This window comes from Hetaerina americana, unplaced genomic scaffold (genome assembly GCF_022747635.1).
Source record: "Hetaerina americana unplaced genomic scaffold, ioHetAmer1.1.p SCAF_6, whole genome shotgun sequence".
NCBI lineage: Eukaryota > Metazoa > Arthropoda > Insecta > Odonata > Calopterygidae > Hetaerina > Hetaerina americana.
Window position 1 is genome coordinate 77,661,421 of NW_027287205.1, and position 25,233 is coordinate 77,686,653.

A 25,233-nucleotide genomic window follows, 5' to 3' on the forward strand; every position below is an offset into this window, starting at 1 on the left:
TGACCACTAAATCTGTGCTGGTGGGAGCAATGATAATTAATCCTGATGGGATCACCCGTGCCAGATAGGTCAGACAAAAGGTAGTTCACATACGGTCTGTTCCTCAATGAGGCAGCTTCAAAGGCATCTGACCCCAGTGGGGTAGCCATTGAGTGATGATGTCAATTTAAAAACACTATTGAAGAAGGCAATGGGAAACCACCCCAATTCTTAATCTCAAATTTTCTATGATGTATAGAGTGTATAAAGAAAATGAGTCCTGGCAACTACGGGACTCAGCCCAATCGGCTGTCTATCGTGCCCGGTAGTATGGGAGGCAAGGCTTCCATGGCTATCATCTCATGAAAGCCTTGCAAAGCAAACCGACAGTAGCAGCACAGAAGACACAGACGAGGAAGACCAAATTAGTTGGAATAGGAACTTGGAATGTTAGAACAATGTTGAGGACAGGAAATTTAGAGTATTAAGCAAGAGATGGAAAGAGGAAATATAGATATTTTAGGTTCATACAAGGTGAGATGGAAGGATAGCAGGGATTACTGGAGTGATAGTTATAGAATAATATACTGTGGTGGGGACGAGAGCCAATGAGGGGTTGCCATTATATTGAATAAAGAGGTAGGAAGAAGCGTAGTCAACATAGAACAAGCAACGGATAGAATATTACCGGTAGAGTTAAAAGCAAAACTGAGGAACTTGGTCATTGCTCAGGTATACATGCCACCGAGCAGTCATAAAGAGGAAGTTGATAGGATACATGATCAGTTAGAGCTTCTAATGGGATGGGAGGGAAACATTTGATAGTGATGGGGGATTGGAATGCTAGGGGAGGCAAATTAGGAGATTTTGATGAGGTGGGGGATTGCAGTTTAGGAATTAGAAATTACCATAGGGAGAAAATATCTCTTCTAAGTAGTCTCTGTTTTCATCACTCCATAAACTCCTGTTTTGATTAACTTAAAAATGTTGAATAAAGCATATTTGTTTAATTTTTATCTAGAGGGTGTGAAAAGAGTCATTGGACCAAATATATAAGCAAACATGGTTTCCTGAATTTAATGTCAATATTACCACAATGCATTTTTTTCAAAATTTGCAATAATATTTTTCTTTTGTTCTTGCAGGTATTCATGTGATGGGACATGCTTTCAATTTCTACCACATATCCACTCAAACGTCAGATGATCTGACCTGCTTATTTCGAAATTTCTTCCATGCGTAAGTATGATTAATGAGTTTTCTTGTTACAGTTATGTTACTCCATATTAGAATTTTAATTTATTTGACACAAGGACACTAGGCCTAACTCTATGTCTATATAACTGTTTTGTAAATAACTAGTGTATAATTAAAATCAACATATCCCGCATGGTCATCATAGCTAATATAAAGCTTAAACTATAGCCAAGGAAATTGATTTTTTGCAGTAGCTGATTCAGTATTGTAAGACTCACTCAAATATCTCCTATCATACATTTCAACTAACTTTAAGTGGATGTAATTTCAAAGGAACAATAGTTACTCAAATCCACAGTCATATGGCATTAAGGAGGTTCATTCCTCACTATGTAATTTGGTTGCCTGTAAAAATGCTATAAAATTTAATCCAGAAAAATACAGCTCAAAAAATATTTCTCCATTCTGCTATAAGAGTGACATATTCAATATGAAATTGCATAAAAAGTTCCCACTGGCAAGTGTTACCTTGTGAATATAGGGCATGGCTGCAAAAATAAATCAAACTTTTTTAGTTTCCAGATGTCAATTTTACAAAAGAGGGCTGGACTTTGTTTCACTCATTGGAGCATAATCTGTTACAATTGTGTCGTGACTAATTCCAAGTGGCTGTATATTGTGGGGCAAATTGATGGAGAAGTTGGGGTGGAAATCAAAATACTTTTGAAAGAGCTATTTTTTGGGCTGGTTGTATAAGAAGGCACAGGTGTAGCATTGTCTGTAGGTGCACTTTGGCTCTCACTTTGAAGTTTCTTGCTTTTGCTCTCATTTTGAAGTTGAAAATATTGATTCTGAATTCATTACACATTCATTCAAATTAATTTTATAACTTTGCCATGCAATAATTTTAAAGTATTGTTTTTTATAGTTTTACTTATTTTTATAATAAATATTTTCAGCAGATGCAGCTATTATGTAATTTTTTAATCTTATCCCTTACACTGAACGCACATAAAATATGAATAGCAAGTCAAATGGTTAGGAAGTCTAAGAGAAAATAATTTTGTTCATCCATTTGTTTTTAAAGAGCTTAGCCTTGAACATTGCATTTTTCAATGCATTTGTTAGTGTACCCACCAAATCAGTTTATTTTTTGTTAATAGGGACAAAGAACTGTATCGTTGGGTCATAATATTGTCTGTGTCCATCCAAAGTCTTATCATATGGTAGAATACCAATAGTCCTATCGATCTTCCTTGGGTCCTATTGATATTCCTTTAAGGTGAGTACATGTTGAAAGATAAGTTAGTGATTGCCAAGAAAACTTTCTTTCATTTTGGCCATTCTCCCCAGTTTTTTCAACTTGCTGGTTTCCATAATCTTAATTTTTCCTGTCATTTTTTTGTTTCAAAATCTGAAACTAACTCTTTAGTTCATCACAATTATCAAGATAATTATTATTATGGTTTCCTGGTGTATTTTACAATTTAATTGGTTCAAGTAGGCAATAGGTCACAGATTATCATCATATGCCTATGGAATGGAGGAAGAGCATAGAGAAACCTGGCATTGATTTGCCTACTTTAGTGATAGGCACCAAGGGATCACACAGTTAAACATCCTGTCTGATGGACAGCACACTCCACATAAATGCTCTCCACAGAGCAGTAATCCAAGTAGGGACCCGGATACCAGTGAAAAATCTTGCCACTGCCAGGTTTCAAACCTAGGGCCTCAGGGTGGGAAGCCAGTACATTGTCTACCACACCTTCTCAATCCTCTTTTAGTAATAATATTCTATTAACTACCACACCATGTAACATATAATGGCATAGAAAATAATGGATATTTTTTAGGAAAATTGAATGGTAGCCTTCACTTTTTCACATTAATTAAAATTTTCCCTTCTGTTAATGCGCACTAAATGTATTTTACTCCTTGTCCAAGTATTCGGAGTAAAAATTTTTCTTCATAATTGTTTTTAATTATATTGATATGACCCTATGTGATAGAATAAATTGTAATTTTTTTTTCTAGATCTCATGAAATCCCCAAGTTTAGATATTGGTGCTGGGAAACCATAACTGGAATTACAGGAGTTTTTCTCACCATACTGGTTGCCACAATGGGAATTTTCTCAGTGCCCCTTGCTCGAGAAAAGCTGTATAGTGCCTTTTGGTGGGCTCACTCCTTGCATCCCTTGCTCTATATTCTAATGATACTTCATGGCATTGGGAGATTTGTTCAGGTGAGGCCAATTATGTGCATTTTTATAATACCTGCCATTCATCCTTGACTATCATTCATTTTCCAAAGAAACTGCAGGAGATGCCGCAACAGTGACTTTTAATGGAGTCATCCACTAATGTGCATTTCAATGCAACAATTTCTGAGTGAAAAAATCATTCGCCTTGACTGGGATTCGAACCCAGATCCCTCAATGTCTGATTGAGTGCTTTAGCCAGTTAAGCTATCAAGGCATCCTCTTAAACTCTGAAATTTTGGGGGCTTTAAAGGAACAAGATGCTGTGCAAAATACCGTACGCACAATGTCCCTAAAATTTCAGAGTTAAAGAGGACACCTCGATAGCTTAACTGGCTAAAGCACTCGACTGGACATTGAGGGATCTGGTTTCGAATCCGAATCAAGGTGAATGATTTTTTCACTCTGAAATTGTTGCATTATAATTCACTAATCAATTCTCCTTAGAGGCTATTTTGTACATATATTTACTATTACTAATAGAATGTGTACAAATTGATGTTTGGAATAATGCAGTGGACTCTTATTAGGATGTTCCTTGGGTGCAAATTTTATTCATTTTATCATGGTATTTTTCTTTTGATATGGGGCTCAAACATATGAAACATTATGGTTGACATGTTTTAGTTACATATTTTGTATCTCTCTCATCACAATATGCCTTTCATTTGCTTGGGTGGTAGATATTCTGACTATTAATTACTGAAATAATTGGAGAATTAACCTGTGGCCATTGAAATAAAACAGTAAAACCAGTTAGGCCATAGCACTCATTGTCAGCATAATTGGGAAGAAGAGAGAATTTTACAATGATATATGTTAAAACGCCTATAAGATATTGTTTGGCTTTTATAAATTAACATTTCAATTCTTATTTTTAATTTCATTCAATTTGTTTTTGTATATCTTTTGGGTACTTCAACCTTCTTCTCTATTGTGCCCTATGGGAGTCTGTAATTGGGGTTTTGACCACAGGTCTCATACCGGTAAAGAGAGAAAGGACCCCAGGCCACATCCTAGTGTTGTTGTAACTTGAAGATGTACTCAGTGAGATGCTTCCTAGAACATCAGAACACAGAAACATATCCCATGTTTTCACTGTACTAGGTTTGTCTGGAAAGTAATGAAACTCATGCTGGCAAAATCATTTCATTGAAAATATCTTCAATTACATTTCAGAAATTTTTTCGAACAAGATTTTTTTTTGAGAAAGATTTTACTTTTGATCATCAATTAATGGAATCGATTGCTTCCGTCAGTTTTCGTAGTATGTGAAGAAGTCTTAATCTGAGATCACTTTTAAAGCACTCATTCTTGTCACAGCTGCTGGGACATTTTCAACTGCTTGAAATGGAACTCAAATTCACTTGTGTGTCATTCATCCCAGCAAATAAGACAATGTCCGCTACCCAATTCCCCCTTTTTGCTACAATGTAGATACTATTTAGCTACTATGAAGTCATCCACCTTCCCCTCAAAGGAGCGATGGCTGTGCTATCTCAATGCCTTATAAAGTGAGATGATCGTGGAGCAGTGACCATTCCCTTCCCCATTTCTGCCACAATACCCTACCTCTGAGTCCATCAGTCGAGCCTATGACCACACCAGAGATGCCCAGACTTACTCTGCACCTTTACTGACATCCCGTGCTGCCTCTGAGTCTGTTGGTCGAGCCTAGGACCACAACAGAGATGCCCAGCCTTGCCCCGCTTGCTCGTCCCTACTCCCCAGTGCCTGAACTCCATTGCTTGAAAAGGGTTAAATAAAGGCTCATAAACTGAATGTGACTCTCTCATTCTGTGCTATGCTCCAACCAATGATGTCGTGGCCACCCAACACACGACAATCCTGCCATAAATGCATTTGCCTATATTTTTGTATGCTCAGTTCTTTTCTGCATTTATTTTTGTATTCATAAAAATTTCAGAGCGTAAAAATCATTCGCCTTGACAAGGGGAATGATTTTTATGCTCTGAAATTGTTGCTTTGAAATATATATTTGACTCTGTTAAAAGTTACTGTTGAGGCATTGCCCACACTTGGAATTTCCTTTGGGTCCATAAGGATAATGAGCATGGAATTGCACCCTTACGATTCAGTCTCATTACTTTCTAGTCAAATTGAGTAAATGATATCCATTCAAGAAAAGCCAATGTAAGCCACTCTCTCTCACATCAACTTGCCTTATCCTTTATGGGAATGATGGATATCAGGGGCTGGAGGGGAAAGCAAATGGGGAGGGACACAGTAGCCTCCCATTTTTTACATTACACTGTTCACTGTAGCACCTGCTGCAGTGAACTGCGTAAAAAGGAGAAAATGCATTTAAAACTGTGGGTTGATAATTCATTATAACTATGGCTTCCATATAGAACTTCCATATTAAATGGATATGGGGAGTACAGTACATGTTCAAGCCAAACAGTTAGGGCCCTGGATTAACAGAAATTAGCCAAGTTCATATTTATTGTCCACTGATAATTTTATGTTCAATTGGCAGATGATTCTTTTTATGCTGCTTTAGATTCATTGCTATAAATATTGCATCTTATCCTTTGTGCTATTTGCTGTTCACATACAAGTTTTCATCAAAAGATAATGGGTGCTGTATAACTGAATGTTTTTCTTGGAACTAGAATTTGGCTACTCCCCTCTTAAAATGATGCTTGGGAACATTAAGGTGACATTTATGCTATAGGTCAGGAAATATTGCTACAATTTGGATAGTAATTTACCATGTGAGCCCTTTGGAAGTAGAAAACTCAATTAAAATGAAGAATGATCCCTCGATGTCCTGGGTCAAACAGATCACCAAGAGGTGTCTGCCAGGGCAAAATTTACTTGTGAGAGTTGTTAGTTTTCTTTTTTTTACACAAAGTCACTTTTTTCCTTGCTGCATAAGCTTCTTCTCTACTTAATCCATTGTGCTAAAGTAAAAATTGTTTTTGTTTTCAGGAGCCATATTTTCATTACTTCTTCCTAGCTCCCTGCATATTGTTTACCTTGGACCGTATTGTGGCATTCAGGCGGAAGAAGGTTGAAATCCCGGTCATAAAAGCTGAATTGCTTCCATCAAGTGAGTTCACTTCCTAAAGTTTATCATCCCATTACCATGTGCAATGGTAATACTCTAAAATGAAATTTGAAAATTTTATTGGATATCACCATACATTTGCCTTCTGAGCATGTTTTTAATTTTCCCCAAAGACAAGTCTCTTTGTTAATCTCATGATGAGTTCCTATGGTGGTATGTACTTGGTTCTTTACTGACATTCTTGTTTGTTATATATCCTGTGAGAAACACAAAATAAACACAAAGGAAGCTATTCAATGTAATCAAGAGTGAATTTGCTTAAGCATTAGGCCAATAAAATGTCTGACCAATTCGATATTAATTCCTGGTATTGAATATTAATTTCTACACTACACTGTCGTTTTCTTTACTGGACCCATGAGCCATCATTAGATTACTAGTCTGCTTCTTTGAAATGGTATGAGGCTATCTCAGGTTACCATGGCCATCAAGGCTGCCTAAAGTGAATCCTGGTGGAAAGTTTTTGTAGCGTCTTCATCAAGGGCGGATTGATTAAAAATGTTTGCATTAAATTCACATAAATGTGCACACAAGAACAAATATGCCCTGAAAGGCTTGCATTGGATGTTAAAAACAATTATTATGAAATTGATTCCATTGAGAGATATGAAATCATAATGCAACATGTTCCTTCCTTGATGCATGGAGCCCAATAATTTGTGGTTGTCTCTCCTCCTGCCTCATCAGCCCATTTGGATATGACAAAAATCTTGTAGGAAGCATGGTTTTATTATTTAGAAGGTCCCAATCCTATCAAGTTTGCTTCTGCTGTGCCCACCTTCTCAAGGGAAAATGTGGTCTACTGCTTGCTCTCGTATAAATATTTGTGGACATTGTGAACAAGAATGGGTCATTCACTACACCTTTTTCCAGTTCTCTGCCCTGGCTTGGCTCTTCTCTTTGGATCTCCTGTGCTCAAAACTAAGTACCAAAAATATTTTTATTATATTTCTATGTATTTCTTTATTATTTAAAAATTGCTGACTGAGTGGAACCTAATTTACTCTCTAGACTACACGAACCCTTGTATTAATCCATGCGATGAATAAATTATTCCAGTTTTAAAAATTGTTGAAGTGGGCTTTGCAGGCTTATGTGTTGAAAATTATAATGAAAACTTATTTATCATCTTGAATAAAGGATTGTGAATATGCTTGAATCAAGCAATTTCTTTAAGAACTGTATACCAATAGTGTCACTCACAAGCTCATTAAAGCAAAGCACTCAGTTATACATAATAACAGCGTAGCATTGGCTCACAGAATGGCTGATAGTTATGGCATAGAACAGAGTCTGAATGGTCTGCTTCTGGTTTTGCCTATAAAAAATTGACATTTTCACTTGTTCTGGGCATAATCTGTTATTTTTTGTTTCAGAATATTCCATCCAGTTCTGTAGTGCCATTCACTGAAAACAGTGGCTGAAGGTACATACAGATGTTTTGTTGCCAACTGATTAAGATGTTCATAGTAACCCATGGACCAATAATGAATTTCATTTCCAATGCTATATCTTGAGACATGAATCACAGATATCATTACATGTGCCATCACTGACCATGTCAACACAATCCAACTGATAGTTCCTTCCTCTGTCGCTAATGTAGACCTGCCTGTGAAGATTTTTAAGCAAGACCAGGTTCATTGGGAACAAAAGTATTAGGGTCAGCAGATGGACTTAAGATGAAATAGTTTTTTCAACGATGATTCTTGTGATCCGAGGTGGAGGCAGTGCAAGGGTTCAAGGGTTGTCAGCTTGGCTAGTTTGAGGTTTTATTTTGAGCCTTCCCTCTTTGGATTGGTATCATAATTTTCCTCACATGTATGCATGCATTGCAAGATGATCTCTTAAGTTCGTAGTGGATTTTGATGGGCCAAGGATTGTATGTCTAGAGCTTAATTTACATATAATATAGCTTGTTTCATCAACATTAACTGTTAAATTCCTCCAATCATTTGAAAACATAATTAATTTATGAGGTGTACCACAAGTATCTGGCCTGCATTCATAACTCAGTGCTGGCATAATACCTTATCATCCAGCTTGTGACAAGCTTTCGAAGTATCCCCATTCTATTGAACAACATGCTTCCATCGGTGCTTCCAGATCCTGAAGCAGTTCTGGAAGTCAGTTTTCGAGATGGCCTTCAGTGGACATGTCACATTTGTTTCAATTGCCTCTATGTCGTCAAACCAGTGCCCTATGAGTGAAATTTTTGATTTTGGGAACAGGCAAAAGTTTCAGGGGGCTTGAATTGGGACTGTACGGAGGCTGGTAAAGTTGTTTAATGTATTGGGTTTTGTAACTATTCAATGGTTTCTGGTTAAACTTTGTGGAAGTTCATGTTCATGAAATGAAGAACACAATATTTAATTCATTTAATGTAATGTGTTTTGCCAAACACTGTTGCACAAGATTTGATGAATGAGCTTATGCATAATCAAGGTGAATAAGCCAGTTGCCACTCACCTGTCATTCATCCCCAAGTTCTTGGTTAGAATTCTCAAAACAGAAGTTTTTGGAAAGCCAAGATCACTTTCTAGTTTGCACTAAGTCAAATGATGATCTTCTTCTATCACAAGTTGCACTCGCTTGATATTTTTCAGAGTTATTGCGCCCAATGGTCTACCATAACATGGGTCACAGTTAAGATGCACAACCATCTTTTATGATTTGAAAAGTGCTTGTACCATTCTTTTATCTACATTTTGCCCATGCACTCATCCTAAAAGGCTTTCTGTATCATTTCAATAGTTTTCGCACAACTCTTTTCGAGTTTAAAGAAAACCTTGATGCAAATCATCGGTCATATCTCTTCTGTCATTTTCAGTGTTTACAAAATCCAACAAAAGCAATAAAGGCACTGTAAACAAATACACACTTCATGCAAATTAACATGTCCAGTCAGTAACTGTGGCAGTCGATGAGTTTGTGAGGAGTTATTGGTTATGCTCGTACCCCACAGAGATTGCTTGAACATTCAGGCATGGAGTTATGAACACAGGTTAGAAACTTTTGGGACAAACCTTCTATTACTGGCATTCTACCAGTTAAGGTAGATTTTGATTGGACCCAGTTTATACAACTCTAAAACGATACATTTCCCTGTCTCTCTTAATAAATCACAACCAAAAATCTGATGCAGTCCTGACATCTGACAATAAGCCCCTATTCATCTCTGCAACTTACTTCCTCCTGAATTCCATTCAACATCCCTATCCTGCTCCTCGTCCTTCCTTGCTTGCCTGATATTCTTGCCTCTATTACAGTCTTCAATATTCCATCGCAATTCAGAATGCTCTCCATCCATCTTTCCTGCCTCCTTCATATTTCTCCCAACAAACCCATCTCTTCCACCACGATATGTAGCACTTCCTTGTTTGTTTTCCTTTCAGTCCACTTCACCTCCTCTATCTTTCTACACACTCACATTTCAAAAGCCTCCAATCTATGCCTATCATGCTGCTTTAATGACCATGTTTCAGCTCCGTATATAACCATGCTTCATATCAAAGTTTTAACAAACCATTTCTTAACATCCTTACTCAAGTGTCCCTAACATCTGTCTCAGCTATTCCTTTCTCTTAGTGAAATCTTCTTTACCTATGTGATTCTTCTCCATATGTCCACACTACTTTGACCATTTTGATCCAAAACACTTCTGAGATACGTTCACTGTTCTTCTGGTAATGAACTCCTATTTTCATTTTTAACTTATCTTTTCTCTTCCTCGAAAATTATATAACTCTGGTTTTGTTAACATTTAATCTCATCCCATTCCTACCACATGGATTTTCCAATGTGCTCATCAATGTTTTCAAACCCTTGGCTGACAGGCAAACTAAACTTGATCAACATCGAACTTATCTTTTAATGAATACCTACCGGTAATTAATTTATATGTGATGATTTTCGATGTACACGAAATAAAACTTTCTAAATGATAATGGTACTAGATCACTTAGAAAAAACAATCATGACAGTGAAACAGTAGTTTGAGTAGAAAATTACCCATAGGTTTATCATAAAAACTCAATAGTGGAGGAGGGGAGTGGAGTACTAACTGCATTGGAATCAGGCACAGAGTGCTTTGGGTATGGGTGCACATTCTTGCTGCTCTGCCTATTCTAAAGTGGGTACAGACTTCACCTAGCCTGGTATTATAGCCCAAAAAGTGGTTGTACGAAGAATTGGGTATCAAAACCATCCCATCTTTAATTATAATTATTTCCATTTCCCAGATGTCACGATGTTGGAGTTTAAGAGGCCCAGTAACTTTGAGTATCGCTCTGGTCAGTGGGTGAGGATGGCTTGCCCAGCAATCAGTGAGAGTGAGTTCCACCCGTTCACATTATCATCTGCACCGCATGAGGCCAACCTAACAGTCCATATCCGAGCAATTGGGCCTTGGACTGTCCACTTAAGGCAAATGTATGATCCAGATATACTGAGGACTCAGCATCTTCCTAAGGTCAGTAATTTTTGCAGATATCCAAACCGTTAATATTGCTGGTTTTTCTGCTTATTTGTAGATATATTTTTGAATTTATTGACCATTTTCAAGACAGCTATGGAACCAGAATGGTTTTCCTTTAAATTTTATTTTTCCATGCTTTTAAAATTTATAGCAGTTCAGCAGTGTAGCTCATCAAATGTTGAGATTTTTGTTATAAGGAGTACTCTTCCTTTCAAGGTAGATTTTTAATGGATCCAGTGCCCAAACTCTGGTGCTTTTTTAAGCTCTAACTAAATAAAACACTAAATAAATACTCTAAAACTTGCATTACAGTGAGCAACTCTTTATAGCCATGGGTTCTTGAAAAAAACACTTTCAAAGCCTATCTCACTCTTCCACCATTTTGCACAGAAGGCATTTCATGCTGTGGCTACCCACCTTTTTTGTGTTTTGACCCCATTGAAGAGATGTAAACCTTACTGCAAGTATGGAATGTTGTAGCCTTCAACAAAGGCACAACTTTCACGTGACTGTTTAGATAAGGGTTTCTTCCAACCAATGCAGAAGAGTGTCTGGGCAATTTTTTTGCAGACTTGGCTGCCTGTTAGTCTAGAGACAATCATCCTCCCTTGAAGGACATATACTCATTAAGCCAACAATAAGTTTTGTGTTTACTTCATCTTGAAGCAAAATAGAAGTTTACCTGGGAATAATTTCCTTACTATTTGCTCTGTTGCATTTTTATTTGCTAAAATTAAGGTACATTTCTATTTAATGCAGCTACATGGTTTAAAGTAATGCAATTAAGGGTATGTTAGTGAGATAAAATCCAAATGACCATGCCAAATATTCTCTTAATATTTTCTGGGGCACAATCATGGATATGTAAGCAAAATACCCAGTTTGATTGGTTTAAAAACTAAAGTAAGCTTCCCAAATATTGGGACTTGAGAAGCAAAGAGTCCTCTTCTGATAAGTGGGAATAATAATTGTGTTTGGGAGGAGGGATATAATCATGCAGGGACTCATAAAACTCCCCGACTCTTGCTCATTTGGATTATACTTTTTGTAAACAGTCTAACAATAACAGTGAATGTGTGATAGCCATATTAAATGGATTATGTTCCTTAGCACTCTTATGATAAAATTGATAATTCTGCGAACACTTGCATGAAAAGGGAAATGTTCAAGAGACTGAAATAATGTTCTCTACTTCCATTATTCGCCAAACTTTAGGAATCCTTCCTCTTACGAGTTTGAAAATATTCTAGACTTGTTTTTATATCTAACTGCATGTATCATTTTCTTTTCTGTCTGTTCAGACTATGGCCAGCATCAACCTCTCTTACCAGATTTCCATAGCTGCTATTCCTTTTTAATCTGATTTCCAGTTCTGTATGTTTCTTTTTATTGAAACTCTTATTGAAACTCATTTATACACTTACATAAAGCCATTGATACTACTATAAATAATATGTACTCATCTCTTTGGTAGAATTTATGAACAAAAATTATTTTTTTCTTTTCTTAGATAGCATGCACATTTGTTCTCAAACTCAGAAACAATATTTTGTCTTGCTATATTTGAATCGTGCTTAATTATTGTTATGGTGTATGATGAATATTAAATATAAATAATAGTGTGGTAAATTGGTCTTTTAAATAGGTATATTAGGAAGAATGTTTAAATATGTGTCTGCATGGAATGGATCAATCCTAATTCACTTGCCTCTTTGGGTGTGGTAGCTCCCATTAATAATAGTGCATGGCTGGAGTAAAATACAATATATTCTTTCCCTTTTAGATATACCTTGATGGACCATATGGCGCTGGGCACCAAGACTGGTACCAATTTGAGGTTTCCGTTTTAATTGGTGGGGGCATAGGAGTCACTCCATTTGCTTCCATATTGAAAGATATCGTCTTTAGATCAAATGTGAAACTTCAAACTGTTTGTAAGAAGGTAATTCAATATTTCTCTCTTAATAAATTATTGTGCTCTGAAAATACCATAAGATTTAATTTTCAGTTTTAAGTTATTTATGTGAATGTATACGATAAATGTGCTTCTCAAAATGTAGAAATATTAAATGCCTCTAAAAGAGTAGATGTGTTGAAGTAATAGATCCTATTAACCTGTTAAACATTAATGGCTAATGTTTACTCCAGGGGAAAGTACATACAAGGTTTAAATCGAACTTCTCATAACTGCCATTTTTGACTTATCCCTTGTACAACTAAGACCTAGAAGCTTCTATAACTAATAGTCATTTACTGGAGTTTTATATTTCTGGTTGGGTAAGTGTCGTATGCATTTCAGATGTTCATAATGCCTATTCTAGACAAAGATGAGATTTTTCTTTTATCATCAATTTCCTGTTGTAATTTTATCCCTAGTTCTTTCCAGAGATTCAGATATCTATATCACTTACCATTAAGATCATCTACTTAATGCAGACTTGTTTTCAGTGTCCACTCTCTATGTCCTTGTATGTCTGTCAGATAATTTTTGGTTTGCTGAAAATTGTTGTATGAGCCAAAAACAGGCTACATCTACTGCTCATAACCATTTTATTGCTCAATTTATAGAAAGTTCAACAGTGTTTGTAAGAAAATCTGTTGAATTATGTTACCTGTAAATGCTATAATATGGCATGGTTAATATTAAATGCTATGTTTTGGCATTTATCTGATGAGAGTGAAGAAAAATGAGGGAAATATAAAAAATTGTTTTTACATAGGGTTGCATTAGCATACATTTAGATTTACATTGGGATCCTGAATAGAAGAAACATCAAAGTTAATGCTATACTCATGCCTAAGTTATACTCAAAACCATCTGCCTTTGGGTCAAACCCAACCTAATTTGTTTTTTAAATAACTTTAAAATTAAATTGAAAACTACCCTGTTCTGTCTATGTATTTGATTTATAAAGTAATGAGTGGGCACTTAAGTATTTATGTTAAAACAAGCATGCATTATGATTATTAAAAAGTATTAAGTATGCATACTTGGCAAATAAAATTTTATGCTGTTGACACAAATTATATATGCTCATTTCTCTTCAATCAAAGAAACAATTCATCCGTTTTATAAAAAAACTATTTATTAAAATCATTGACTTTGTATTTGATTTAACTTTGATCTGGCAACCCACATTTTTAGAATAAAGTTATTGCTACATTTTTTGCTGTCACATCCTTCATCGAGGCATTATCTAAATTCACGTCAATATTTTTACTCTCTTTGTAATAAAGGTAAATGTAATATACATTCACCGTTCATTATGATAAAATATTTTCATTTTCTCTGATATTTGTAAGTACAAAGATTTGATTGTTTCCAACTCTTTTGTTTATATTTCAGGTGTATTTCCTTTGGATTACAAGAACTCAAAAACAATTTGAATGGTTTGTAGATATTATAAAAGAACTTGAGGTCACTGATAAAAGCAACACAGTGTCAGTTCATATATTTGTAACACAGTTTTACCACAAATTTGATTTGAGGACAATACTCTTGGTAAGTAACCATGCATACATTTAGCTAGCATTTCCTAAAGTTGCATTTGGGAAATGGTTGCCTTTTAAGTTTTGCAGATTTAAGTATGTACACATAAAATAGAATGCCAATTGTAATTATTATAGAACATGAAAAAGGAGTCTTATGGAATAGAGCAATAAAATCGCATAATATAGCATTAGAGGTTGTATATTAATCAAGAGATAAATAATAAAGGAATACAGTGGAGCCTTGTATGAAGAGCATAATTCGTTCGGCGATTGCCCTCTCAAAGCAAAACTCTCATTTAGTGAAACAATTTTTTGCATACATATTTATGTAAAATACAATAGTGCATTCCATGCCCAAAAAAATTAAGCTCAAGGTTTATTCAATACAAATTACTATATGTATAAATGGTTTAGGATCATGAACCATCTACATCTTTTCTTCTACCACAGAGTGAAACAACCAGAAATGCGAACTCCATTTATAAGCACAAAAAAGAATCAAAATAAGTAGTTTAATATTTATGATACATACCTAATTCCTTTTCAGTAGAAAGCTGTATAGGAACATTTTTTTTTGTGGACATTTCAAATATTATATAATTGTGACTCAGCATTATCATTAAATGAATTTCTGGTGCAAATAGCCACTGCCTTATTATTTTGCATGCAAAATATGATGCAACAGTTTTCAATGACCTCCACATCATATTTAGCCTGCTGTTTGGGACCTGCACTTCTAGTAGTCTCATGAAGTTCCTGAATGGTGAGCAAGCAGGGGTTTAATTTTCAAATTGCTGCCTGCATTGGCACAAATAGTAGCTGGGGACAACCTTTTTATTAGCTTGTGGCTGGGCAGTGCATTCTCGTCTATTATTATGTGTGCAAATATAGGTTTTTTTCTACATCACCTTCCAAAAGAGATCCATTTAGTCACAATTAAAAGCCTGTTGCAGCAGGTAACCCTCAGAATCTTAGAGCTTCTTGAAGTCCCTAATCAAATTCTCTGCTACCTTGGAGTCAGAGCTTGCTGCTTCACTTTGCCTAACAATGCTGTGGATGTTGGTTCTTCTTGTAACCTTCTCGAATCATTCACAGCTTTTCTTAAATACAACTTTTGGCCGTTGATGATCCTGCCACTTTCTTAACAAGGTCGGTGAAAATCACTTTTGCTTTCTCACCATATGTTCCAGTTGAGAATTTTGTTAAAATTCTATGAAAAAGTTGATTACTTTGTAGAATGTTGTAATTAATTTCTCAACTTCAGAAACAAAAATGATATCCTAATTTTTTCACTTTTCCTGACATTGTTTGCTTCTCTTGTCTAAGTATGTTTGATATATTGTTTTGTTCTGAGAGATGGATATGAAACTCAAGGAGTCCAACCTGTAGTTCAGCCATGTGATAGCATTTAAATTGGATTGTAACTTTTAGGAATAGTGCTCCCATACAGTGCTCTGCCTTTTTGTTATTTGCTGATCCAATGATCAAAATTTCTGTAATGCCATTGTGAGATTTTTCTGCACAATATGGTTTCCCTGAATTTGTAGGCTATAATTTACCCTTTGTACCATAGTGCTTTGATTGTACCTATTTTGTATTTATTATTGTTACTTTACAATGCATTACTGTAGAACCATTATTCCTCTAACAAATAATTTCTTTAAATTTTTAGTATATCTGCGAGCGTCACTTTCAGCGAGTTTGCAGTCGATCTCTATTTACTGGTCTAATGGCTGTGACGCACTTTGGTAGACCAGATTTTGCAGAATTTTTTGCCTCCCTGCAAGAATTGCACTCAAAGGTATGATTTATCTTGTTGTAACAAAAATGATCATTGCCAAAACGTTTTAGGCTCTCTTGACTCTAATAATTGGTTCAAGGTCTATCCGGATCTAGCCATGCAATATTTTGAGAAAAATAGCCTACCTAGAAAAATGAGACCTTTATTCCCTTAGAAGTACTCTCCTTTGGACCACACACTTCCCTATACCTACCATATCCCTGTATCTCTTCCACTTTCCAAAACAATCAGCAAAGTCCATTTTTGGAATGGTCATCAGGTGCCCCATCAAATTCTCCTTTATCTTGTGAAAGTTAAGAATTTTGTGCTGTAGTTGCAAAGGAGGGTGCTCCAGCTTCAAACGATGGCTTATGTTTTCTGAAAAAAGTTCATAACTGGAGATGAGTCATGGGTATGGCTATGGCCCTGAAACAAAAGCTCAGTCTTCCCAGCAGTCAGTTGACTGGAATTTCCCTCTCCAGATCACTGGTTATGCAAAATGTTGCTCGTTAAGCGAGTCATTTTTGTCAAAATATTTTTGATTGTAATGCAAATTACTTGCTTGCTGTGCTGTGCGAGGTGCTTGTTAAATTAGGTTCCACCATTTGCAACTCTCATCATTATAATTAAAGAAAAATTATTGAACATGTTTAACTTTCATTAAATGCGTAATAAGTTTATGGATACCAAATTTCTTCTTCAATGCAATACTCCTAATACTACACAGAGAATCTACATTTTTTGAACATTTTAATTGACTGGAATCCCACTGATGGTATGGAAGTGAAAATGATGTAAAATTTTTTTTGCAGAATAAATTAATAGCACGATATATCTTCAGCCTCTGGAGCATGCTAAAATCCAGGCCCAAATACTATGAATATGGAACCTCCAAATTATAGGCATTATTTATCATGTGTTCTAGAATATATATATTATGTTTGACCTTAAGTTTTTCTGATGAGAGGACATGAATTTTATTTTACTTTGTCACAAATGTGAGAAAGTTAGGTGTCAACCTTTAGTCAAAAGTTATCGTAGGGCTCCTCTTATCCTCCACTCCACAATTTCTGGGGAGAGCATGAGGACAATCATGTTAAACAATTGGTATAAAACAACTGGTATAGGTTTGCCTGTGATCTCTCTTTCAGTCTCCTAGAGAGAGCACTACTTTCATGATGAAGTTAAAAAAAAACTTTGCACTCCCATATAAATATTCAATATTTCATGATCATGGTTTTGATGTTGGGCATCATCAAAACCATGGTCGTGAAATATAAAATCTTTATTGTGGAAGTGTAAAGTTTCTTTTTTTACCCTCATAACGAAGGAATTCCACAAAGTTAAACCTGAAACTGTTATGTCCTACTCTCAGTTGAATTACTTACTGAAAGCATAAACATAAATTAGTAATTAATTTTTTACCTCATTTTATAAATTTGTAGCACCTAAATGCTTAATCACTCTCTAATTTCAGGAAATATTTCAAAATAAGTGAAACCCTATTGGTTTAGATCATGGCTTCAAATGCTAATGTAGATGGATTTCAAATAGTCAAAAAGTGATTTATGGTTACAAAATCTATGATTTTAGCTGAGGAATGCTCTTAGCCACAAAGTGCATGTTATTTCAAACTAAGCAGGAATGAAATAATGAGGTAAAAATTTATGAGGTAAAATGTGAAGAATACATGATGAAATCTCATACTTGAGATACATTGTCACATAATGGAGGTAGGGATTTCCTTATTTTTAATACATTGGTTCTGGCAGGCTTCTGTGATGATTTTGAATTATCTCTCAAATGAATAGGCATTTATTCCCTTCTATTTACTCAGTCATAATTCTGTTCTAAATGGAGAAATACAAATTAACTTTCTTTTTCTCATTCATGGATTTCTACTCTACTGTTAGTGATTAAGTATTTACTGAATTGCAAAAACCTATCTGTACATCCCCTCCCAAAATAACACTACATTGAGCTCTCCAGATATTTTCAATGCTATCTTCTGTATTATTTGTGTTGAAATTTTCTTGAAGACTTCATGCATTCAGATTCATTAGGACCCATAGAAATATAGGAGACACTAACTCACATTTCCCAGCAGAGATTTCATCATTCTCATTTAGAATCAAGCCCTACACCCTGAATGCTATGCATACTTTATTGCATTACTCAAATTTTAAACTTATAAACTTAGTAACATGAAGAATATTAGAACAGCTAGGTTGGGAATTACTCATGGATCTAAGGTTAAATTACAAATTAAACCTCTTCTTGCATGAAGTGGAAGCAGGTCACTTTAAAGATGGCATTGAAAATGCATTAATAGTTCCATCATGCTATGGTAGGAGAGATCATGAAAATAATATCAGTGAGGCCAATTGTAGAACTAACAGATTCCTTTTTCTGTGAACAAAATGGGATCAAAATAACTTCAAAGGACTGCACTTTGAAAATAATTTGTTCTAGGTAGCCTAGTAAGTTAATCCATATTTCATTGATATTTTATTTAGCTAATCCATGTCTAATTGATCTTCTTACTAGCATGTTTAGAAAATTAGGTGTGAATGAGGATGTAGTTAAAATTAATTACATTTGAATAATATTGCAAATATTTTAGCAACTAAAATTTTAGCAGTACTCGACTTTGATGTTAAATCCCTTGCCGCACACCCTTGAGGTGGTTTGCAGATTTTATGTAGATGTAGGAAAAAATTAACTCCTGACTGTAATGCTTCCTTATTACCTAACCATAATGCTTCAAATAATCATGCCCCCTTCATAGTTTGCTACTTGTTCATAGAGGGATGAGCATTAATGTCTAATACCATTTTCAGCTCTTGTTCATTCTCATGTACACTTCATCCTATGGTATTGTGATTCCCATTTCTTGATTGCCATTCTTATTCATCCCCTGAACCTTAGTCAGGACTAGTTTTAATGCGAATTGACAACAAAGCTTCATAAAATCACATTTTATTTCAGACTGGAACTGTTGGAGTTTTCAGTTGTGGTTCACCACTCCTGACAAAAGCGGTGGACAAAGCATGCTTGCTGATCAATAAAAACACTGTCTCCGGTCCCATCCTTCGTCACCACACTAAGAATTTTTAGGAATGTGAGTCAAAACTGTGATTGGAACTCCTGGATCCTGAGGATCTCAAAGTTATTAAATTTATATTCATCATATACTTTTCATAAGTATGGAGTAAAGTATTCTCTTACTCTAACGGAGGGGACCATTATTTATGCCATGATATTCCTGGTGTATTACCACCTAGTACCTGTATGTTTCAAAGGGAAAAGTGTGTGTAAAATCATTTCACCTTACATAATTTCTCAAGTAAGAGTGCATGTCAAAATAAAACCTTATGCCAATGGTTGAAAGTAATATCCAAGATTGTAGAAATTATATCAGTATGCCTTTGTGTTTTACAAAGCATGTGCGTGGTAACATTTGAAGAATTTTGTACTTGTTAAGATTGTTAAGAGTATTGATGTCATTAATCAGATAATCAAACCTCATGTACTTTTAGCATAAATAAAATGTTAAGTTCCTTTTTTTGCCCTAGGAAAATAGTTTCACAATTTCATTACTACAATGGAGTGAATGTACTGTAACCACTGTTGTAGGCACAGCCATTTCTAAATCAGAGTTTCTTCATGTATTGCTGACAACTGCAGACTTTTGATATTAATTTTGGCCTAGTCAGAGTTAACTGCAATTTATCTATAACCTTCCTGTTTATATGTGTTGAAATGATATTTGTGAGAAAATTTAAGTGCTGGATAATGTCCAAATGTAATTTTTTTAAGAACCCATGAAGTCTAATGTCTTTGTCTTCAGTATTATTCTTGACTGACCTCTCTCTCTTCCCCCTTGCCCCAACATTCCTTTCCAAGGTCCTCATCATCAGCTGTTCACCCTCTTTTCATTTTTCATTTGACCATCTTTCTAAAACCTTACCTACTCTCTTAAGTTACTTTATACATCCTTCCTAAAGGCCATCACACTACAAAATGTTCACTAATACAAGTCAGTTTTTTTTCACATAAACTGTCTCAATCTTTTATGCTGTAGTGCCTTAACCAAGGGGTTGTTGTCAACTTGCATGTGGGCTACAGAAACGGTCGCCTATTCTATATAATTAGGTTTAATATACTGATAACACTAACCATTTAACTGTTTACATTTTTCACCTTTTAGAAAGCTTAAAATGCAGTGTAATAAATAATGAACTCCATGACATGTTTTTGCATGCACAAAATTGATGACAAAATTCATCTACATTGCTAAAATTTTACTGTAGAAAGGCACCTAGTTTTACTGAAAGTTGTTTATATGTTTCATGAGTACTATGCTACAAGAAAACAAGGCTGATATTATCAAGGAAAGACATTGCTGCAGTTCAAACATTTGGAAATGATATAGCTTGCTAAGTTCACCTATGAGTTCCCATATGAAGGTAATATGTCTGAATGAAATTAAATAGGGATTTGAGTTTTATTATCATAAAACCATAAACACAGTAATCAACCTGAAGGTCGGTTTGGTAGGTGACGGTAGAGTTCACCCAGTACTAAGCCCAACGGCATGTGATATTCACATATCATGGCAAGGGGGCCAGTTCCTTTCCCTGGACAGGTTATGGTTTCTAAGGAAGACCTGGTACCCAAAAAATCACATTAATTGGGTGGAGCGGCAGGTGCCCAGAGTCCAATGCTCTACCCCTGGACTACCAAGACTCAATTTATTATAATATTTTATGATAATTAATCAAACTTGTTAAGTTACTTGTTAATTAAATATAAAGCTATGGATAATAGGTCCATCATTAATGATTATGAGGGTGGTCTCAGAAGTACCCGACATGACCGGCAGTAGTTGTTTAAAAAATATCACTGTATTAGAAAGGATGCCATCTATAAAGCATATGCTTCAAGTTTGAAGATATCATATTGTTTAGTTTTTGTTTGGTAGCCATCAATAGGGAAATTTTTCAGTGAATGTGTGAAAATGGAGAAAATTGGTCATCATTATGTGACACAATACTTTTATTTGAAAGGCCTCAGCCCAACCAATATAAATGCTGGACTCCAGAAATGGTGAAGAGAATCCTCAAAGTGATACCGGATGATCGTCGACTGGTGGTGCATGAGCTAGCAGACATAGTAGGCATTTCAAAAAGTGCGGCTCATCGTATAGTAACTGAAAATTTGGACATGAGAAAGCTATGTGCAAGATGGGTGCTCACACTCAAGCAAAACCAGTATCCTCAAGATATTTCAATTGAGTGTTTAGCAAAGTTTCACAGCAAAAAAGCAGAATTTTTTAGCCGTTTCATAACCATGCATAAAACATGGGTCTATTACTTCACACCCGAGACAAAATAACAATCAAAACAATGGATTCAAAAGGGAGAACCACCTCCAAAGAAGGCGAAGACCGTTTCATCTGCTGGCAAGGTCATGGCGTCGGTTTTTTGGGATGTGCATGGGATAATTTTCATTGACTATCTTGATAAAGGAAAAACTATCAACGGCGATTATTATGCAAACTTATTACAACATTGGAGCGAAGAAATCAAATAAAAGCAGTCGCATTTGGCTTAGAAGAAAGTGTTGTTTCATCAATACAATGCACCGGCTCACAAATATGTTATTGCAATGGCAATAATTCATGAATTAAAGCTTGAATTGCTACCTCATTCCCCACCCCATTGGTCAAATTTAGCCCCCTCAGATTATTTTCTGTTTGCAAACTTGAACAAAAAAAGCTTTGGTAGTCAAAGATTTTCCAACCGTGAAGAACTGATGTCAGCAATGAATGGCTATTTTGAGGAGCAAGACAGTTCTTATTATGAAAAGGATATAGAACTTATTGAACATCGCTGGGAAAAGTGTATAAAGCTTAAAGGAGATTATGTTGAAAATAAATTTTTTCCAAAATTTTTGTCTTTTCTTTGTTGTGTCAGGTGCTCCTGGAATTACCCTCGTATTAGAGTTACTTTAGGGTTACCCTATGGTAACACACTAAATTAATGAAAAATATAATGCTGTAATGTACTATCCTCCTTCAGATGTTACATTTACCTGAAGGGTTGTGAACTCTATGCTGGATTAATATTTTGAGTGGACATAGGAGTTTGACTGATTGGCTTGGTGACCTTTGAATTCTTACATGATAAACGTAAATAACCGTGGAGCCTCGCACATTGAGCTTAATTCATTCCAAAATTTTTCTCACAAAACAAGACACTTGTTAAGTGTAACTTTTTTTTCCTGGTATAAAGCAAAGAAAATATGCATTCCATGCTAAAAAGATAAATTATGTTCATGGTTATTCTAAGGAAAGTACGTAGTTCAGGTTCTTGAATCATCCTCTTTTCTTCTATCATGGAATGAACCGGACTGGAATGTGAATTCAATTTGTAGAAAAAGATGTCTTTAATCCTAGAAAGCTGAGTATAGACTTTTTTACTTATGCTACAACATTTGTTCACTAAAAAACTTGAAAAAGAGACCTATCTTGTCACATTTAAAAATCTGTTGTGGCAGGTAACTGTCAGAGTCTATGAATTTCTTGAAGTCACCAATGAAGTTCTCTTCTGCCTTTGAGGTTTAGTTTAACCATGCTAAACAATGCTGTCAATGCTGGTTCTTCTCTTTAACTTCTTGAACCACCCATGTCTTACCATAAATATTTTTTTAAGGCCATTGATGATCCTGGGTTCATCTTAATGAGGTTATGAAAATCAAATATTCTCCCAAGTATTCACATTGATAGCTTGCAATTGCTTTTCATTTATCCAAATGAGAAGTTATCTTTAAATACCATGGAAAATATGTAACTGTAGTATGATTATCCTTGTCTATCCCTTTAATGTGTCTATCTTCTTAATCTTGTCCATGAGGATGGTGCAAATCTGTAATGCTAACCAATTGTCTTTGCCTGCTAGATCTGACATGCTCACACCCCATTCGTGCTCTTCAATGATTTTACATGTACTTTTCATTTCTACCTCTATTTTTGTCTCTAATGACTGTCTTCTTGGGGATTTTCCTGAAGGGGCATTTTTTTCTGGGTTATTAAACTTTGCATAAAAATAGCACACATTATACATAGTTTGCATGAGAATTATCAGGGAAAGTTTTGGAAAAATAGATTTATTTCAGATATTGCTACAATCCCTCAAAATTCTTCGAAGTACATTCCTTGAGCGTTGACACACTTTTGCCAGCGGCTTTTGCATGATTCAAAGGCTCCCTGGTAGATTGATTCTGGAAGGTCCTTAAGGTGATCTCATGGTGGTGTCCTTTGAGGGAGAATTTCACTTCTGGGAATAGGAAATAATCTGCTGGTGCCAAGTTGGCACTGTAAGGGGTTGGGGAATCATCATGTTACATTACAGGTCTTCACAAGGAGACACTTGACTCTGCTTTGGGTAATCCGTCAAGGCCTTCAAGATGAGATTAGAGCAGATATTTCACATTGCCAAATTATCTGTGATAATTGTATGCACTGTCATCCTACCAATGCCAATGTGATCAATCGACGGACTGAATTCAGCACTTAATGCAAAAGTCAGGAAAAAATTGTTACCGATACTTTTTATGCAAACCTTGCATGTTTGAACATAAATTTGAAAAAAAATTGGATCTTGTGTGACACTTAGAAGCTAGTGGAATGAGGGTGCCACAAAAACTGAAGAAGCAGTTGTGCAATAATTCTGGGAATTCCCCTTTTAGTGACTCATACAAAAAGTCGCTCCTTATATGATCAATTTTTGGAGAAATTTTTCCTTGTTATGCAAGGAGCTTGTTAAGCAAGTTTCCACTCTATTTTGATATAATTGATCTCAAAGATTCATGTGAGGCTTCAAAGCAGAAAGGATCAAAACAATATCTTACTACATTTCTATACTAGAAATATCTCGCCATCAAGCAGTAACAGCAATATTAGTTCTCTGAAATTTCTCATGTTGTTATTCAAGAAGCCTTATTTTGCATAGTGTTGACCAAAAATGACCAGTCAAACAGCCAAGAGTTTGCATTTGTTATTGAGTGCTTTATATGAAAAAAATATGAGGATAAACGATGAAATGAGATTCTCTAGAAGCTGGGTAAAATGTTAAACTATAGGGAGGGAATACTAGTAAAGTGGAGCAGCTGAAGAACTTCATTTGCAGCATTGTTTAATAGGAAAAGGGGCTTTGTAATGGTGTAATAGGGTCAGGAAGAGAAGAGTTACATTAGTGAAAAGATTATCAAAATTTGAAAATGGAGAGTCATGCTTGGTGGATGTAAGATGTGGTCTTTGAGACAAGAGGGACTCCCTACCCTGATCCCTTCCTCTCCTCTAACTTGTCCCTCTCCTCTAACATGCCCCTCCCTTACTTCTCCCTACTTTTTCCCACCTCCCATAACTCCTTCACCCTAACTGCCACCTGCCAGTAGATTGGAGTAATTTGAGATGAAGGTGTGAAGGAGAATGTAAAAAATAAGTTGGAAAGAAAGGAATAGAAATTGGAAAAGGCAGGGAAATGGTGTGGAGAAAATAATGAAAGGTAGTGAGATTAATAGATTGTGATAGAAGGGGAGAATGTTGGATACGTGGAGTAGAGGTAGAAAAAGGGTTGGCATTCTAGAACAGCATGAAGGCAGGCAGTAGTAATGAATAAATGAAGAAAAATTGATGTAAAGTAAAGAAAGAGGAAGTTTTTGCAATACTTAGTAGTAATTAGTCCTCAACCTAACTAGACATTGGTGGAATACCTTTAATGAAAAATCTCAAAGCCACTATCACTCCATCACTCTATCAGTAATATTTCCTCCAGGACAATTATAGCGACATCCATTAGTCAAAAAGATTCAGGGTAACTAATTTCTCAAGACAACCATTGAGAGAACTTTCACAGTGACCCAGAAAAGGACCTGGATGTTCATTT

At 35.5% G+C, this 25,233-nt stretch overlaps 1 protein-coding gene across 1 annotated transcript in view; it reads left to right on the plus strand.

Moving 5' to 3' along the window:
- Nucleotides 1-19,647, plus strand: part of LOC139695473 (dual oxidase 2-like) — a 77,771-nt gene extending 58,124 nt beyond the window's left edge. Inside the window, exons 25-32 of the mRNA XM_071594259.1 lie at nucleotides 1,125-1,218; nucleotides 3,214-3,424; nucleotides 6,395-6,515; nucleotides 10,775-11,004; nucleotides 12,794-12,952; nucleotides 14,357-14,512; nucleotides 16,175-16,303; nucleotides 19,271-19,647. Coding sequence (XP_071450360.1) covers nucleotides 1,125-1,218; nucleotides 3,214-3,424; nucleotides 6,395-6,515; nucleotides 10,775-11,004; nucleotides 12,794-12,952; nucleotides 14,357-14,512; nucleotides 16,175-16,303; nucleotides 19,271-19,399 — 1,229 coding nt within the window. The 3' untranslated portion in view covers nucleotides 19,400-19,647. The remainder of the gene's footprint in view (nucleotides 1-1,124; nucleotides 1,219-3,213; nucleotides 3,425-6,394; nucleotides 6,516-10,774; nucleotides 11,005-12,793; nucleotides 12,953-14,356; nucleotides 14,513-16,174; nucleotides 16,304-19,270) is intronic.
- Nucleotides 19,648-25,233: the final 5,586 nt, after the last annotated feature.